General features: G+C 36.8%; 1 protein-coding gene and 1 pseudogene across 5 annotated transcripts in view; one reads left to right on the plus strand and one right to left on the minus strand.

Moving 5' to 3' along the window:
• Positions 1-51: 51 nt before the first annotated feature.
• Gga (ADP-ribosylation factor-binding protein Gga) overlaps positions 52-20,249 on the minus strand; it is a 184,999-nt gene continuing 164,801 nt past the window's right edge. The window contains exon 11 of one of the 5 annotated variants that reach the window (XM_089078598.1): positions 52-238. In XM_089078598.1, coding sequence (XP_088934724.1) covers positions 101-238 — 138 coding nt within the window. In that variant the 3' untranslated portion in view covers positions 52-100. Of the gene's footprint in view, positions 242-319; positions 676-4,704; positions 12,262-13,054; positions 16,699-20,249 lie in introns of those variants that run through there. The other 4 variants (XM_089078597.1, XM_089078596.1, XM_089078600.1 and 1 more) reach the window with 4 other exon arrangements.
• LOC148936280 (uncharacterized) lies at positions 19,048-19,735 on the plus strand (annotated as a pseudogene).

Below are 20,249 nucleotides of genomic sequence, written 5' to 3' on the forward strand. Positions count from 1 at the left end.
CACATATAATACATTAATGATGAAAAATTTAATGTTTAATATATGAAAATAAATTATTTGAAAAAAATATTTTATTAATAGTTTGGCGGAAAGGCCATACTCAGCATTTCTGAAATGGGGACACCCCTGAGGCCACAGCGATCGGCAGCTTGGTCGACGAGATGTAGTGGGGAGACAGTTGTCTCGGAGTAGACGTCGCCTCGAAAATCGGCCCAAAATGTGCATTTCGTTGCGAGCACTGCTATAAGTCATACCATAGTTGTTTTGATTTTTATATAATGTATCAAATAGTACATTTTATTGTACATTTTATATATAATGTACTACTTCCCAAGTACCACACTTCGTTAATTTCCTTGTTGCAAAAGGATAATTACATCTTGCATCAAGTGCATACATAAAAACACATAAATAATAAATAAATGTTTAAATTTTGATTATGATTTCGCTTATATAGAAAGGTTCGATTCCTGGCTGAGGTGGTACTTTTTCGCAAAATAATTACGAGTTTTCACGACTGGTTCGTGGTCGGGCTCCGTCGTGACGCACACTCTCCCTTCTTATTCGGGAGCTCGAGCCATGCTTGATGCAATCTCTCCTGTCGTGCTCCAGAAGGATTATTTGTATATTTGCCAATGGCGTTGGAGGGTGTCGCCGCTGCAGTCCAATCTGCATCTATCGAGAGAATAGGACCATCATCTCTCTGGAGTACCAGTCGTGGGGATTCGAAAGAATACACGTATGTGTATATATATTGTAATATATGTATATATATATATATATATATATATATATATATTTATCATTGTATTGTTGACGTGTTATTCTAAACACGTTGTTTGCGATAAATATCATCACATGCTTCGATAGTCGAAAGGATAAGATGCCTGCCCGGTAAGCAGGAGATCCAGGTTCGATTCCTGGCTGAGGTGGTATTTTTTCGCAAAATAATTACGAGTTTTCACGACTGGTTCGTGGTCGAGCCCCGTCGTGACGCGCACCCTCCCTTCTTATTTGGGTTCGATAAATTTTGCATGCGAGAAACGGATGCAATCTAGGATGCCCTAGTTATTAGGGCTTAATTATTGTATTTAGTGACAACGCAGAGTGTTTGTTCGATTTCTGTTGCCGATTTGTTGACATAATTTGTCGTATTCGATTTCTGTCATAATTTTGTTGTCACTGAAAATTTTTTGGTAAAGGATTCAAAAAACTTACTTTATTACTTTTGGAAGATTTTATAAGCTTTCTTGGGTAAATAAGCTTTCTTTCACAAATATATGGATTTTCAAAATAATAACTACATAAATTTTAAAAGTGTTCGTCCAAAATTGATCATTTTTAAATTCCCTTCTTTAATATTATACAATTTATGTTAAAATGTTATTTATGTTCAGAAATATATAGATATAATTTTATGATATTGTTTTTTTTAACGTTAATATTTTTAATATTGATACAGATGTAATCGATATACACCATCATTCATAAATTGGAGAGTTTTACCCATGATATGAAAAGTCTAATGTCTTTTTAAAAAAAATCATGTATAAGTTTCCAAAAGTATATTTAAAGAAGAGAAACAGTTGTAAATTTATTTTTTAGTTTCATTTCAACAATATTTCATTTGTTTTTAAATTAAAATTAAAAAATAGTAATTTAACAAATTCAATATCTCACTGATTCTTGAAATTACAATAAATTGCAAATAGAAGGCAAATAGACTCTTGCACTAAGAGTCAAACACGGTTGTTATTGCGTAATATATTTATTAAAAATAATACTTTTGACGCGGTGAACAATTTATTAAGATAAATTTGAATGTAACCGTCGAACGTTTCGCCTCTATATTGAGCCATCTTTAGCGAATACTACAAAAATTAAATTTAAAAACTCGGAACATTAACAGAAAAGATATAACCGTGGCGATTGATATCGTGTGTGTCTATGCCGTCAATTGTAAATTAAGGTGGATGCTTACATCGATTTCCAGACCGGTAGCATAAGGCCAATCGAAAGATTACCTAGATGTGAGTATATTTCAATCAAGACTAGTAAAGAATCAGAAGTGAATTCAAAGTAGTTGTTGACCATTTACACAGGCACATGTCCAATTATTTGTCACACACTAAGGAATCAGATCGCAGTTTTATTGAATATAAAAGTCTACACAACACGACATAATAGACCCGGAATAAAAGCATATGTGATAATCACAAGTCAGCAAGTAAAATGATGGGACGATTAAAAAACAATTAGGAAGTTAAATAGATATAAAACGCCAATCACAAACAACGGAGAACAACAACGATACAAAAATATTTACAATTTTTTTATTAATGAGGTATAAGCATGCTGTAAGAATTCGATGCCTTTTTGTCAGTTGAGGTTATTTACTTGATTTTTGATATGTAATATTTTCGAGACAAGTCTCTTCCTAAGAAACGTTCCCTATCAAGGATCTTGACATTTTTCGAATCAAATTCATAGTTAAATTGTAATCTATGTTCTGTAATGACTGAAGAGGTGGCCGTATTTCTGTTAAATTTCTATGTTCAGAAGTCCTCGTTTTTAGTTGTCGAGATATCTGTCCCACGTAAGAAGCATTGCAATTTTTGCAAGAAATCTTGTAGACTACATTTTTGTTTTGTGTAGTTGGAAGAGAATTCTTTTGCGCTTTGATTAACCCTCCAAGCTTATTTAGACTGAAGAAGGAGATCTTAGAATCTAAGCCGGTGATAGCTAATTTCATTCTGTCCGCAATCTGTTATGAAGGGCACAGTAAACCAAGGACATTTCTTCGAATATCCTTCCACAATTATAATTTCATTGTTTTTTGAGTTAAAGTTCATTATCGATGTAAAAAAATTTTTTAAATACAAGTTAATAGAATTGAAGATAAAGCTTAAAGGATAATCGTTGTCTCTCAAAATGCTAACTATCTGTTCTAAATTTTTTTGATAGTATTTTGGGTGTGAAAGTATTGTAATAATGCCCTATCAATCATGCCAATAATCATTCCTTGTTTTTGAGAGAGAGGAAAGAAAGTTGAGATATCTTCCCAAGAACATGGGTTTTTTTATACAAATCGGTTTCGATGACACCGCCATTTAGTTTTATACAAACATCTAAAAATTTGAGAGATGTTCCTCCCTCTTTTAAAGTAAACTGCAATTTCGGATGGAAAGGGTTGAAGCTATTTAGGATATCTTTCATTTTATTGAAAGGAACAGCCATGGCCATGGTCATCTACATACATCTTAGATAAAAAGGAATCTTCATCCCACACTTCTCAAGCGCTCTCTCCTCTAGATCGCTCAACACGAGATCTGCAATGATGGGAGAAAGCGGAAAGCCCATGGGAGTACCAAAAGATTGTTCATAGACCGCGTCATCAAATTTAAAATAAATAGAATTAAGAACGAGTAAAACCTCTCTGATAAATTCCTCCTTTGGTATATTGCATGTCATCGAAATCTCCTCCTTTTTCCACGCTTGATAAAGCCAGATCCAGAGGGATGTTAGTGAATAAAGATACGACGTCAAGGGAAATTAAACCTCCTGCGATATTCCGGAGAGTTTGTTAACCAATTTAAAGCTGTTTTTTATATAACTATGTGGATCTGGATACATTTTTGGAGATGATCCGATGAAGATGCAAAGTCAAAGAGTAAAGAACGCTATCAATCAATGATACAATAATTCTAAATGGACAACCTTCCTTATGAATATTTTGGGGAGGCCATATGCTCTCGGCATAACCCCATCACTGTATATGGCCGGAGATATAAATTCAGAGTCCCTCCCATCTTTTCAAAAGGCAGCGCAAATCCCTAATTCTCAACTAGGTTCCTTGGAATATTTTTTATTTTAGAATAGGTGTTTTCGTCTTGAAGCATTCACTTATTTTATCAATATAAGCATCTTTGTTTAGAGCGACTGTAACATTCCCTTTACCTGCCTTCGTAACAATAACGTTGGGATTATTTTTCAAAAAAGAATTGGTAGATTCGTAAAGATTAAAGAGTTCTTGGTGGTGACTATGCAAAGTACTAGACATTAAGTTGTTGAAATGAAGCGGTTTCTGATATCCAGTTGGGCATCCACAACAAATTTTTTGATGTTTTCTATGCTCTTAATTAATTGGAACACCGCATCAACTATATCACGGAACGGAAGTGCAAAGCCCTCTCCCAACTATAGGAAAAATTGATTCTCCACGGGGATGGTAACTGAGGATAAATTTATGAACTCTCTTCCTAATGGTGTTGAGAGAAGACACTGATGGATTTGAATCAAAGGATACAGGAAATGCTATACATATAAAATACATATAAAAAAATCAAGTAAATAGCCTCAACTGACAAAAAGACACCGAATTCTTACAGTATGCTTATATCTCGGTAATAAACAAATTGTAAATATTTTTGTATCGCTGTTGTTCTTCCTTGTTTGTGTCTGGCGTTTTATGTCTATTTAACTTCCTAATTGTTTTTTAACTGTCCCATCATTTTACTTGCTTGACTCGTGATTATCACATGTGCTTTTATTCCGGGTGTATGTGCTTTTATTCCGAATCTATTATGTCGTTGTAGACTTTTATACTCAATAAGACTGCGATCTGACTCCTTAGTGTGTGACAAATAATTGGACATGTGTACGAAGGTAGTCTGAAAAGTTTTGAGCCTAACATAGAAACAAGTATTTTTTTGGTCAAATATAGTTTTATTTTTCAACATAATCTCCTTTTAAGTCGATACACTTTTCCCATCGATACCCTAATCTCTTTAACTCCAAATAGTAGTTGGAGTCTTGCTCCGCAAAATAGGCGTTTACGTATGCGATGACCTCCTCGTTCGATGAAAATCTCTGTCTTCCAAACGAAACTTTAAGCTTAGGAAATAGGAAAAAGTCGCTGGGGGCCAGATCTAGTGAATACAGTGGGTAGTCAACCAATTCGAAGTGCAGTTCGTGAATTTTGGCCATGGTGACCGCCGAAGTGTGAGCAGTGTGCGTTGTTTTGATGGAACAGCACTTTCTTCTTCTTCAAATGCGGCCGTTTTTTGACAATTTCTGCCTTCAGCTTATCAAGTAGTGATGCGTAATATGCTCCCGTTTTACCTTTTTCAAGATAGTCGATACACACAATTCCGTGACTATCCCAAAAAACAGTCGCCATTACCTTCCCAGCTGATGGAACTGTCTTCACCTTTTTCGGAGCAGGTTCATCCTTTGCAGTCTACTGTTTTGACTATCCTTTTGTCTCTGGAGTGTAGTGGTGGATCCAAGTTTCATCTACAGTTATGAATCGACGCAAAAAATCTGACTCGTTTCGCTTGAATCGCTCCAACAGGGCCTTGGAAATGTTCATTCGAATGCGTTTTTGGTCCAAAGTGAGTAAGCGCGGCACTCAACGCGCGGATAGCTTGCGCATATCCAATTCTTCAGTCAAGATATGACAAACGTGTTCTTTCGATATGCCCATAGCCTCTGCTATCTCTCTAACCTTGATTCGACGGTCGTCCAGTACCATTTGAACATTTTCATGTGATGTTATCAGCGGTGGTTGCAGTTTTTGGCCGTCCCGAACGCTCATCATCAGCCAAGCTGGTACGACCACGTTTAAATTCAGCCATATTATATCACGTATATATATATATATATATATACACGAGGGTAGTCTGAAAAGTTTTGAGCCTTAACATGAAGATGATGTTACTCGTCAAAACCATTCTAGTACTACAATAGTATATGCTTTGAAAGACTTTTGTGAAAATTTCAGCCATTTTGAACGCTCAATTGTTGTTTGACAGTCGTTTGTGTCAATCGATGTCAGTGTTTTTGTAAAAATGGAAAAAATTGAATATCGTGTTGTGATTAAATTCTTACATTTGAAAGGCAATACGCCTGCGCAAATTAAAATCGAATTGGATGTTTACGGGGACTCTGCCCCATCATTTGCCACCGTAAAAAGATGGACAGCTGAATTTAAACGTGGTCGTATCAGCTTGGCTGATGATGAGCGTTCGGGGCGGCCAAAAACTGCGACCACCGCTGATAACATCGAAAATGTTCATCAAATGGTACTGGACGACCATCGAATCAAGGTTAGAGAGATAGTAGAGGTTTATGGACATATCGAAAGAACGCATTTGTCATATCTTGACCGAAGAATATATATATATATGCGTTTGTCATATCTTGACTGAAGAATATATATATATATATGGGGAATATTTCGCTGATTAATATTTTTTTGTTTGTTTTTGAATAAAGATTGAATTTTACAAAAAAAAGCTCAGAACTTTTTTGTACATATATATATATATATATATATATATATATATATATATATTCCTTATATATTTTCCTTCTAATGCATTGCTCAATTGTTATTGGTAGCGGTCTGCCGTGATTGTTTCACCCGGTTGTAACAACTCGTAATACAACACACCTTTCCAATCCCACCAGATACAGAGCAAAACCTTCTTGGCGTGGATATTGGGCTTTGGCATCGATGTCGAAGATTGACCAGGGTCAACCCATGATTTTCTACGTTTAGGGTTATCATAAAGAATTCACTTTTCATCATCTGTAATGATTTTGTGCAGAAAATCTTTTTTTCGGAACTTTGAAAGCAAAGTGAGTGCAGTGTCACGTCGACGATTTTTGTTGTCTTCGGACAATTCATGCGGAACCCATCTGCCTTCCTTCTGAACCTTTCCCATCGTATGTAAACGTACAGAAATGGTTTGCTGCGTAACGCCAAGCTGTTCTGCAAGCTCCTTTTCAGTTTGCGCAGAGTTTATATCCAGCAATGCTTGCAATTCGTCCATTTCAATCTTTTGAGGGCGTCCAGCACGCGGTTCATCTTCAAGATTGAAATCTTCTTAGCGAAATTTTTGATACCATCTTTTACATGTAGTATGACTTACAGCGTTCTCTCCATATGCAGCACAAATCATGCAGTGGCTTGCAGTGGCTTCAGCAGCATTTTTCTTCAGATGAAACGCGAAGTGGATGGAAAATCGAATATACTCTTTTGTTATTGTCATCGTGAACACTACTGATTTTTGAGGTTATGTGCATAACGCCAAACCGTATGGCATTTTAGAAGGCCAAATGTTAACGCTTTAAAACCGCAAAAGGGCGGGAAGATATATAAAATTTAAATTGTTATTTCAGTTGTATGAAATCTAAAGCTCAGAATTTTTTTATACACCTAATATATATATATATATATATATATATATATATATATATACAGGGTGTACCTAAAAAAAAATAGTCAAGCCATGCAGGTGGAGCGGACTAAACTAAATCGAAAAGTCCTATTAAAAGTACTATTTTGCAATTTTCGTAATAGTGAACGAGTTATTAATTTATGAAAATAGTTAAATTGCAAGCGCGCGGTGAGATAGTACTGCCCAGTAAGACACGCATTCGCCATCGCTAGGCATGCGTGGAGCACGCTAGGCGCACATAACGTACGTAGATGGAAGTGTAGCCAATGCCGCTTGTAATCAATAACTCCACGCGTGCCTAGCGACGGCGAACGCATGTCTCATTGAGCGGTCCTGCGCGCTTGCAATTTGACCACTCATAAATTAAAAACTCGTTAACTATTGCAAAAATTGCATAATAGTATAAGACTTTTTGACTCACAAGGAGATAGCAAGAATTGTGAAATACAAAATTGAACGAGCTATAATTCATTCGAAAGAGAAGATCGAAAGTATAAAAAGTGTAAAAGAATTTGAGTGTATGGACCTTAATTTCGGAAAAATTTGCATACAAAGTTAGGTATTCGGCTAGTTGTACGGTATTATGAAGTATTATGAATAGCTCAAACAAAGCGTGAAGCGCCATGACTGCACAGTCTAAGGCTCGCGCGTGTAATCTTTTTCTTTTGTGGCAAGGAGAGTTCGAGACCACGCAATAACAAGTTTTTTTTTAATAATGGCTATTCTTTGTCGACAAAATTAATTCTTGTTATTATTTATAATAAAATTACTAATAATTATACATTATTATTATATGTATTAAAAAATATTGACAATTTTTATACATATATTAATGTTTATTTATTTTTTTTATTTATTATAAAATTCGGGCATTGCAGCACAATGTTGTGGGTGAAAATTGAAATAAAAACATTGGAAACACAAATGGATCGCACGCCATGAACATTTGATAAAAGAATAATTTTTTTTTATTTTTATATATATGCACAATGACTATATATAGACTATATATAGACAATAAATTTGGGCTGTATATATATATATATATAATAACGATAAGCTCAAATGACTTCCCCCTCCATAATTAAAATGGCGTAAATTATAACTTCTTATTACCCGATCGACCATCCGTCGAGATATCGATACGGCAATCCTCCGCGATTCCACTATCGAACAAATTCGCATTGACCAGACTCCAGAATTTACGAGAACAGCGCGCATTTATCATAATAATCCGCGCATTAGGTCACTGCCACTGGTCCCGTTACCGATCGCACTGCCGAACGGATTCACAGAATCGCCGTTTGGCGAAATTCGCGGATCATTCGGCAAAATCATCGCGGAGTCAACTCCAGGACCCAAGTTCGGCCGACCTGTTCTCGATCCGTCCAGATTTACGACCGACTCGGGCATATTAGCTGACTCCAACGAATGGTTTTCGCTTATTCCCGGCGAGACAGTAATCAATCCAGTGCTGATCTCGGTGAATACCTGTCCTGATATCTGTAAGCGATCTTAGGATACTACCTAGAAAGCTAGGAGGGCGGATCGCTCCTATCTCCGAAGCTTTCTCTCGAGCTAAGGCTTCTTAACTTGGCCCCCGAAACAGACCCTTGCGTGCAAAATCCATCGCTATTGGTGACAGAGCAGGGAGCTTCTTGTCTCCGAAAGCAGCAAAATCTAAATTCTATTTCTATTTCTATTTCGGACCGAAAATCCGTCCCGAAAAGACTTTGACGCGACATGACAGCTGAGAATCAACGCGACAAATCCCGCGTGCGACGAAGCCCCGCGCATCGTCTCGCGTCGCGCCGAAATCTCGATAAAACCGCGAGTTAAGGGGATCCTAAAGTCCTTTTTTATCAATCAAATCGATTAATTTTTCAGCACGCTATTTTTCTAATTGCATTTACAGATTTAAGAATCCTTTCTAATTGCACTGATAGATTTAAGAATCCCCGGACAAATAATTTTCCGTTATTGTCTGCTCTACCAATATCATGATGCACACAAATTTTCAGGCACGCTAATCTTTTATATCACTTTTTCAAGCCTAATTATAAAAACTCTATATTGTTCCTGCATGTAATTTGCATCTCATACTGGTCTCATTTTATACAAGTAGGTTGCCAAATTTTTATATGAAGCAAATATTCGCACACGTTGACAGCTCTTGACTCCATATTAGATTAAGAATAAAAAAGATCGAAATTTCTTAAATCTTTTTCGTTCTCGGTATAACATCGACCGGTATGAGTTACATTCGTGCATATATTTTAATTGTGGAAAAAGATTCTTAAATCTGTAAATGCAATTAGGAATATAGCGTGCTGAAAATTAATCGATTTGGTTGATAAAAAAGGATCGATTTTAGGATCCCCTTAAGTTGTTGTGCGATTCCCGGAACTCGCGTATACTTTTGGCGAATAACGCCCGAAATTCCTGTATATATTGTAAATATCAAATGAAATAAGATTGTAAAAGCCTAGTCAGTAATAAATAATTCACATCAAATCTTCTATGTTTTATCTACCAAAACTTTCTCTCTTCCTGGCAACCCGATTGGATGTTATCCCGCGAACCGTGAAAACGAGCCGCGTAACCGTTTTAATATAAAGTACGCTAGTCTATTTTTTATACTGTTCATTATCGTTCATATTTATACTGTTCATGATCGCGACAATGTATTATAATGATATACATTTTTTCGGTTAATTCTTTGAATCGTAACTGGAGCGCAAATGCGAAAAAGGGAGCTTTTCAAGATCGGAAGTTAATTGATTGTGACTGACAATCAAAACGACTGAGCCACAGCGTATCACCGAGAACTGTCAATCGTCTCCAAATCTCCCCGTCCAGCATTCCCATTCCCTTCCCTTTACGTGTCAGAATTGATTTTTTCCGACTTTATCCTTTCCAAACCGAAACCGAGTTCGATATAAAAAGAAAGATATAAAAGGAATATCTTTGACAGTTCAACCGATGCTAGCACCCGCTCTGAACTGATAACTACTTTGGAGTTTCTGAAAGACTTCGTTTTAAATTTCGATCCACTCTAAAGCAGATTTCAATCCGGCATGATTCAGAAAAGTAGAGCTACTCGGTGAGAACCGTGCCGCGCTCCTGCGCGTGCTTTATTCGGTTTAGTGTGAACTGTGTTTATCTGATAATTGGCAATCCCTTAAAAACTGTCCTGTCTCTTTAAGGATGACATGGTTGTGCGTTCATAAAAAAATTCTAGTTAGCGAATTTAACGTCGGTAAGTACATCGGATGAACACAGTATCTTGTCTTTGTCTTTGTATACACTGAAGATGACTCAAACTTGCGTCGAAATGTATGTTTTGTATTTTAAGTTATAAGAAAGAATGTCAATTGCGCATCGTAAATAGCGCTGATTCTCATTTGCTCATTTACCACATCTTATTTTATTAATTTTCTATGTATGTGAAAAAAGTACATTTCTTATTTTTTTTCTCTTATATTACAGACACTTGAGGAACAATTCGCTTCGTTACAATTGGAGGAGCATTGATGATGAAGCAATAGTGATTCCCGAGTCAAGTGCGAGGCGATATATAATTATAAATACTCTATTTATTATATCTCTATAATTACTCTACTATTAATACTCTATTTTTATAATTAAATCCATTGCGTGTGATCTTATACAATGCATACTTAAATAAAAAAAAAATTCTGAGTCAAAATAATTATGATTAATAATAAAAGTTAATCATTCTTTCCTAAATCTCTTTATATCGAGTGTTATATACAATTTTTTTTAGGAAATTTTAAAGAATATTATAAGAAATATTATTCTTAACAAATTTTTAAAATTTATTATTAATTTTAATTTTTGTGGGTTGATATTGTTCTTATATTTTATTAAAAAAAAAATTTTAATTTGAAAGAATATTTTTTCAGTATACACTACAATTGATCTTAATTACAGGGAAGAAAAAAAAATAAAAAAGAATATATTAATATTGTTACGTCCGGCGGACGATTCTTCACTCTTTTCGGAGCGAATGGGCGAACTCCAATACAGCATAAAAAAATATCATTCTGTAAACTAAGATAATTTTTACTTTAGCTCCGTGGACGCCAGCCTACCGAACACGTGAACCTCAGACCGTTGAGGGCTCGTTTTTCGAGTCAACAAATAAACTATAAAACCCGATTGAATTGCAACTAAGCTAAGATAAGATTTGAGCCATATGCCGAGCGCAAAGAAACCCTTAGTGCACTGGCGACGACGAAAAATCATAAATCGCCCGAGTAGGTATCTGCTTTCCCTCATGGGAGACTGCGTATTCGAATAGCCGCCTTCGTGGCATCGGTTATTTAAATCGCCGACCACTTATTCAGCCACAAATATTTAAATAATGCTATATGTTGATAAAGGCTCAGACCCACAACCTAATTATCATCCCTAAAAATTCTCCCCGTACCAATCAGACCTTTTTTTCAAAATTCTGAACTACGATAGGCTAACTCCCCCACATCCCTAATGACTCGTTAATTCCTATTCGTTAAAGACTCACGAGATATTCTTAATTCCCGAACCAAAACTCCACTCCGCGACAACTTTTTACCAGGATTCTCCCCGGAGGAAACGCACTTCGAAAAGGCACTTTGCACTTATTCTTTGACCGATAGTTTTCACGCGCTCTGATCCGTTAGTTTTTTTCGAGCAATTTTAAATCTTTTTTTTTTTTTGGGCATTCGTGTCGAACCTGCCCGTCCGTTTGCATTCGCTTTTAACTCTTGGTTTAGTTGTCGATTCTCTCCAAAGATTTAGTAACCGCAGATTTAGTTAATAAACTTTAATATTGGGACGGGATATATAATATATTTTAAATTAAAATAAACCTTCAACTTCTTTAAATTATCACTTTATTAAATTTGAGCAGCAGTGTCTTTTGTGCACCCTTGTTTTTCAACTTCCCTGCGGAACCCTGCAGAGAACTACTGGTCGCTGGTCCCGACCCCCAGCTTGTCTCTCATCGATCTACCTGCAACGACATTTCTTGTTATCATCACAGTAGTAAGTCAAATGGATTAATACGACCTACAATCTACCCATCACCACTTAAATATTAATTGTTTCCCTTCGCTCCCCTCCCCCTTACTTACCTTTCTGAGCCTGCTTAAGGTTTAACACTTTAACACTTACATGATTGTTCGTTTAAATTATTCTATTGTTTTTTTTTTGTTTATTTACTTATATTGTAAAAATCGGGCATGGCTTTAAATATTTTAACGTAAAGTTTTACCCCGAACTGCCATGCCCGACGACCTCCGCACTTTTGTACACCCGCGTGCTACACTTACATGAAATTTTATTCCATTCCATGCACCCATTCGAAATGATATTAACCGTTATTATCATCTACCTAGTAATCACTATGCGTACCATTTCTCCTTTATGTTAAGTAATTGCGTTTTAATTTTTGTACTTTGTTCGTTTACTTTAGTTAATTAAATGATTATTTTAATGATAAATCAATTTATTCGTTAATAATTTAACCCTCTCACGCTCGTTCCCACTCTCGGGGATCGCATATGGTCCTATCCCAGGCAAAAGAGATTAAATTCTCGCCTAAATTAACAGACCGACGGACGTACGTCACGCAATCGGAGTCATAGCGTCTTTTTCAAGACGTTGACCCGTATCAGCTGACCTATACGGTGCGTTCGACTCGCACGCTCCAGAGCGGTCACCTGCAAGAGGATATTCGGTGCGTCCTTCCTTACCCCATCTCTTCGACCTTTAACTAATAATTCCGGGGTCTGGACGTAACAATATTTTATGTATTTTTATTTTTCAAAATATTGCAATTCTTTCTGTCGTTGCGACTACCAGTTAAATATTTTTAAATACATTCTGTAATGCACAATGTTTCGAATATTTTCCACATCTTAAAGTATCATTAAAGTATTATCTAGAGTATTCAAAGATTCAATATCTTTGTAATCCACATCCAAGGTTTCGATAATTGCATCATCCCTCGTACCGTCATCGAACATATCTTTCAAACCATTCTCGTTTTTTTATATCCCTTAACGTATATGAGAGCCTCATAACCATTCTCTTCCATATCAAATCCGGCAATCAGACGTTTCGCCTGATCGTTATGCTGTATGGGACCATACCGTCTTTCCATTGCAATTCATGGTGATATGCAATCAACCAGGAAGCCTCAGATTTTTCGGACTTTAAGTGTGCACGCACGCATGCACGCACGCACGCACGCACGCACGTACGCACGTACACACGTGCATACATACATATATATACGAGTATGTATATATGTGCATATGTACGTATGTATTAGGTGTACAAAAAAGTTCTGAGCTTTAGATTTCATACAATCGAAATAACAATTTAAATTTTATATATCTTCCCACTCTTTTGCGGTTTTAAAGCGTTGAGATTTGGCCTTCTAAAATGCCATACGGTTTGGCGTTTAATGCACATAACCTCAAAAATCAGTAGTGTTCACGATGGCAAGAACAAAAGAGTATATTCGATTTTCCATTCACTTCGCGTTTCATCTGAAGAAAAATGCTGCTGAAGCCACTGCAATGATTTGTGCTGCATATGGAGAGAATGTTGTAAGTCATGCTACAAGTAAAAGATGGTATCAAAAATTTCGCCAAGGAGATTTCAGTCTTGAAGATGAACCGCGTGCTGGACGCCCTCAAAAGATTGAAACGGACGAATTGCAAGCACTGCTGGATATAAACTCTGCGCAAACTGAAAAGGAGCTTGCAGAACAGCTTGGCGTTACGCAGCAAACATTTCCGTACGTTTACATACGATGGGAAAGATTCAGAAGGAAGGCAGATGGGTTCCGCATGAATTCCGAAGACAACAAAAATCGTCGGCGTGACACTGCACTCACTTTGCTTTCAAAGTTCCGGAAAAAAGATTTTCTGCACAAAATCATTACAGGCGATGAAAAGTGGATCCTTTATAATAATCCTTTATAATAATCCTTTATAATAATCCTTTATAATAAACGTAGAAAATCATGGGTTGACCCTGGTCAACCTTCGACATCGACGCCAAAGCCCAATATCCACGCCAAGAAGGTTTTGCTCTTTATCTGGTGGGATTGGAAAGGTGTGTTGTATTACGAGTTGTTACAACCGGGTGAAACAATCACGGCAGATCGCTATCAACAACAATTGACCAATTTGAGCGATGCATTAGAAGAAAAAAGCCCATTTACTGGCCAAGGACGTCGTAAAATGATCTTGCTTCATGACAATGCTTGATCACATGTTGCGAAAACGACTCAGGACCATATCTTTGTATTAGGCTGGGAACTTTTCTCGCACGCGGCGTATAGATATGGCGCCTTCCAATTACTACCTATTCCGGTCGCTGCAGCATCATTTGGCTGATATACATTTCGTGAGATTTGAAGAGATACGAAAATGCATTGATGATTTTATCGCTTCGAAGCCGGTGAGCTTCTATCGTCAAGGAATTTGCAAGCTACCCGAAAGATGGTAAAAGGTTAATGCAAACGGGGAATATTTCGCTGATTAATATTTTTTTGTTTGTTTTTGAGTAAAGATTGAATTTTACAAAAAAAAGCTCAGAACTTTTTTGTACCTAATATGTTGCCTCTGTACCATACCGTCCATCCCATTTTGTTATCAATTTTACATCCACGTGATTCCGAACATTTTCTATTGTTTAAATATTGCGTTGTTCATCAATTTATACAAATTTTTTTCAAAATCGTGCACGTTCTAAAATATATTAAGTTCGATGTAATCGCGGAGCCAGGTGGATTGAACAAATTGTAGTATGCGATGTATCTTTGCGATACGAAGACCGTGGCGCGTACATTGCTGCAGGTTGCGGTAATGGATGACGTACCGCTTCTTATCGTCGCAAGAAGTTTATCCTGTCGCGTGCCGGGTAGTTTATCGCGCATCAGAAAAGTAGGTCAGTATGTCGGTCATACAGATGACGCAGATATCGATCGAAATCAATCTCGAGAATATAACCTGTAGGCGAATCCGAAGCGATCGCGTTCGCATCAAAATTTGCAACGTCTTCGATCCATCGAAATTCAGCATAAGGCAGCGGTTGATACATTGCCCATCCATACAGATTATTCATCGTACATCATTATTCGTCGTACATCAAATATGACGACAGTTTTGGTGAGTCATATGAACGCATGTATTTGTTATTAGCCTGCGCATATCTGCCGAAACATTGATTGAGGCCGCTGCGTATACCGCGCTCGATAAACATAACCATATCGATGTCGGTGAGAAACTCAAATTTTACGCGTGTATAATTCAAGCGTCCCACATGAAACCTGGCAAAATGTAGTAATACGCGGGATCGAGACTAACTTTTGATACAATTTTCGCGGAAATTTTCAAAAACGTCGGCCAATAACAAGACATCGGTTTTTAAATACAAATCGCTATATTCGCCTAGGGTTTCAATAGAAAACTGCTGCCAGACGTTCGCAGCGTGCGCGTAATCGTTCTCCGATACAATGTTACCGATCAACGAGCTATAGAATAATTCGCGCGATCCATGTATTCATAGGGAAAGATACTTTTACGTGTCAACAAGTCAAAATTTTCGTTTGATAATGTTGAAAATTCGGGACGTAAAATTTTTAATTTTTCCCTCATTAGAAAAGATGCCAATTTATCGAAGCTGATACTTTAAAATTTGTACAAACTTACAATCGATAAACCGTAGTCGTATGCAATTTCGCGAATCTCGGCGGTCTTTAACATGTTTAGTAAATGAAATGTTTAGTAAATGAAATGTATTTTTCTTTTGTTATCGGCAGTCCTGCCTTCGAACGTAGCTATTTCCGTGATGACAAAGTACGCGTCATAACTGAATAAATTGTGAAATACGGGAATGCAATATGAATCTTTATAATTTAAATTGCAATTTGAATGCGCGAAACTACAGTAAGGTGGCAATGATCACGTACCCGCGTGTCGTCCGACGCAAATTGACAACGCGTCGCGCCATGATAAGCCTCCCACTGTTCTCTCGATAACGTTTCCATGGGGCCATTTGCGGATAACAAAATTTTTACTCGATGCGCTAAGTCTTCGAGTTGTCGAACGAATCACGCAATGCAGTTTTCACCGCGACGAAACCGATACGTCAATAATGCGTCATTGTATGAGTATCGTACGTAATAATCCGACGCTAAATACCTCATGCTGCTGATAGATATACGACGCGTCTTCCTTCTTTGATTTCATTCACCGTAATACATACTCCAAGTCCGCGTACACGATGAATGGAAGTCGTTCCTTATTCATGTGATCCTTAAATGTAAGCTATTTGTCGTCTTCACTCGGCAATTGGATAGCAGTCGTTCATCTGTTCGCAATCCATTGTATGCGACTGCAATTTTTCAGATAAACTGAAATAATGTAGACATCTGCAAAAAAGGAATATATGATTTTTTTAATATTTAATAAACAATTATAAAAAATTATACAATTTTTTTTGTTAAAATGTGTATACGTACCGATCGCAAAAGAATTTCTTGTATTTCTTTCTGTTTATTTGCGAGTTCACGAGAGGGGACAGGTTTTTTATGTACGCAAAGTGCCCCGTATTGTCATCGCGCGGATCTTGAATGTACAATAAATTTACGTGTTTCTCCATCTTCTTATTTATCAGCCGGAGAATTTTCTTTTCCTCGATGCCATAAACGTTAATGGAGATGGAGTTTTGAATTTTGCATTTTTTTATTTGATCCAATGTCACTGGAAACTCAATATCTTAGAGATTCAAGACTGACGTGTAATGTGGATACAGCGATTCCCGATCTTTATGCCTTTCAGCCGGATGCAAGGCCGCGACATGGCCGCAAGGCACCGACCACCCGAAACACGCATTGTCTCCGGATCGTACGTTGATCACCGCTTCAACATAATTTTTTGCGGTAATTCGATGTAATATCCCGCGTGTATAGAATTATATTTGTTTACATTTACAGTGAGATTGAGAATTCACGACAACGCCTATCCATGCCCTGTCACTTGGAATTTTTCGAGCGATGCCAACGTGGGTTCGATGACATACTGCTTATATCATTCGTCCACATTTGACACTCGAAAGAATTCATAGTTGACACTTTTATTAGCGCGTTTATCGCCCATCACAAACTTGCCGTTGAATGCGGTATTCACTTTTACACTACCATGTCTTTCTATAGCGTTTTGCATTCGCTCGAGCACTACACCACCAGTCTTCCAAAAATCGTCGCGGCTATAGTCCATGTTAATCACTACACCAGTCAATATACGGCTTTCGAACGTAGTATAAATCTCTCGCCAAGAGATCCATTGTCTCTACTCTAGTGCTCGCGTACTAATCGACGTGCATGAAACATCTTAATTGTACCTTTGCACCCGCGATCCTCGCCATCACAGATTGTTTGTTTCCGACGGTGAGTCGAGAACGCTTAACACGACTAAGTTCCTCGAGGTATTCGATGCACTCGTCGCATCGTTGCAGCGAAACACTCTAGCCCGCTAAAGTAGCGACTTGGCTGCACTGCTCCAGCAACTCGCGTTCCATTCGTTCTAGATGTTCCATATTTTTTTTTATATTACTCTTCCACAGAGCACTTGCAGATGACTCGTTCACAATATTGCTTTTCTCACTTTGTGCAAAAAGGATACATATTACACGGTATTATAGAGGCTGTCTGCAGTTGGAGCAAGATCGGCCGTTTAGCACACTAAGAGAATTTATTTCATGCTTCCTAACAGCATATATTGCCCCGATATTAGTGTTTGTCAGAGGTCCAATCCACATATCAGAGCACATACACCATCCGTTGAATAATAAAAATGTATCATGCAATATTTTTTTACGGAGATTCAGAGCAAAGAATTCCGAACGTATGACAATTTTCTCTTCATGATCCGTAAGGTCCTCACTCTGATCACATAGGTAATCATCGTCAGACAATGCGTGCTCTTCATCGGAAAACTCTTCTTCAATATCAATATCAATGTCAATGTTTTCAATATTGATGTCCATTTCTTCTTCTCCAAACATTTCGTTCACTATACCCGCGTTTTCAGGGTATATATTTTCAATATCCTCAATTATTAAATTTTCGACACGATCAATTATTTTTTTTTCTATTTCCGCGCGCCCTAGGAGCTATATATCGTTGACAATTTTCTTATCCCTTTATCTAAACCGGAGCATAGTCATCCCCTTTATTTAAACCGGAGACATCATATGCCTTCCGAATCACAATTTGTTTATAGCAGCCGAATTATTGGCACTTTAAATATTTTTCCCTTTATCTAAAAAATAAATTATAAATATTGTCCAAAATAAATAGTAGCCGAAATATCGACACTTCTCTTAATACATCATAACATGTACAATCATCGATTTTTACGAAGAGTCATCTTTTCACGGCTCTTTCTAGAAAAAAAATTGAATCATTGTCTTTTTTTTCTTTTAAACACGTTATTGGCGCTTCTTTTAGCGAGCATATCGCGATTTGATTAGTTTGATTAGTTACCTTACACTAAAAATTAACATAAAGATGAATAAATTACATATTTTGAAGATAACATTGAAATTGATATCCAGTAAAAGAAATTGATAGGGAATATAATATATAAAGAACTCCGAACAAAGTTACTACAACATTCGTTGAGTTCTAACACATTATATATTAGTCGCATTTAGTCGCTCTGTAAAAAAAAAATGAACAGTTCTTATTACTACAAAATTTTCAAAAATGTATGAAAAGATGAATTATTACATCCCAATTCGGCAAGATGAAATATACAATCAACAGTAAGTTTTTTTTATTCTCCATAAAAAAATTTTTTTAAGATAATTTTTTCTATAACTTATTTTTTACCTGTAATCTTTTTTTTTCTTATAGTACGTCTTCTCAAAATTCATCACCTTGTTATACAGCTCGTATTTTTGGGAGAAGATTTGCATTAACATCTACACAAAAAATATCTGGATATTGGAATTAACATGGGACCAATGTCCCATGTAGAATTGATTCTTGGCGATAATCGAAGCAATCAGATAATATTGCCTCATGCAACTTGGAAGATGTTAATTGATAGACGCGCGAATGTCGAACGACTTGTGCAATCGACTGCGGTTTCATCATTAATAATTCATTTGGTTATAGAACTCGTTAAAATGTATAAAAAAAATATTGTAAAACTGACATTGCGCGATACTTGCTTGTACATGAAGCTATCAACCAACTTTTTTTATTTGAATTAGAACATTGCATCGAGCATGCATATATCTGGTTATGTCAGAATATACACAGCATAAATGAAAAATTTAAACAATTTATAACCTTTTTACGCCAAAATTGTATCGCCAATAAATGCGATGCGGCGCAAGTTTTGCGCAAGGTTTATGATAAAAATTCACCCACAGAGTGCGAATTAATATCTTATAAATAATATTATGCATTAAATGATAAATAAATGTGTATATTGAAAAAAATATATATCATTCTTTCAAATTTAAATTAAAATTATTTTTTTCCTTCTCTACCATTTCTTTCTTCACCATTCCTTATGATATTAGAACAATAATTACTATATTTAAAATCGTAAGAATAAGATTCGTAATAAGAGAGATAGTAAGTAGAGAGAGCCGCAACGGGGGAGAGAGATAGTAGATATAGAAAAGGAGATGATATGAGAACATGGCGGTAGCGGGGGGGGGGGGCAGCGGCGGCGGCAGCGAAATTGAGTGAAGCGTCGATGATGACGCTTCCGGTTTAGACAAGGGACAAGGAAAAAAAACACTGACGATTGTATGCGATATATTAAAAAAAGTGTCAATAAATTGCGGCGGTGGCGGCGGCGGGCAGCGGCGACGACGGATCCGAGCCCTCCTGCGCACGCCCTTGTCATCGCTCCGTCAACACATTATCAGCAATTTTTCCTTTAAATTTTATTTTATAGCAGC

This window comes from Pogonomyrmex barbatus, unplaced genomic scaffold (assembly GCF_055798465.1).
Source record: "Pogonomyrmex barbatus isolate J1 unplaced genomic scaffold, ASM5579846v1 scaffold24, whole genome shotgun sequence".
Taxonomy (NCBI): domain Eukaryota; kingdom Metazoa; phylum Arthropoda; class Insecta; order Hymenoptera; family Formicidae; genus Pogonomyrmex; species Pogonomyrmex barbatus.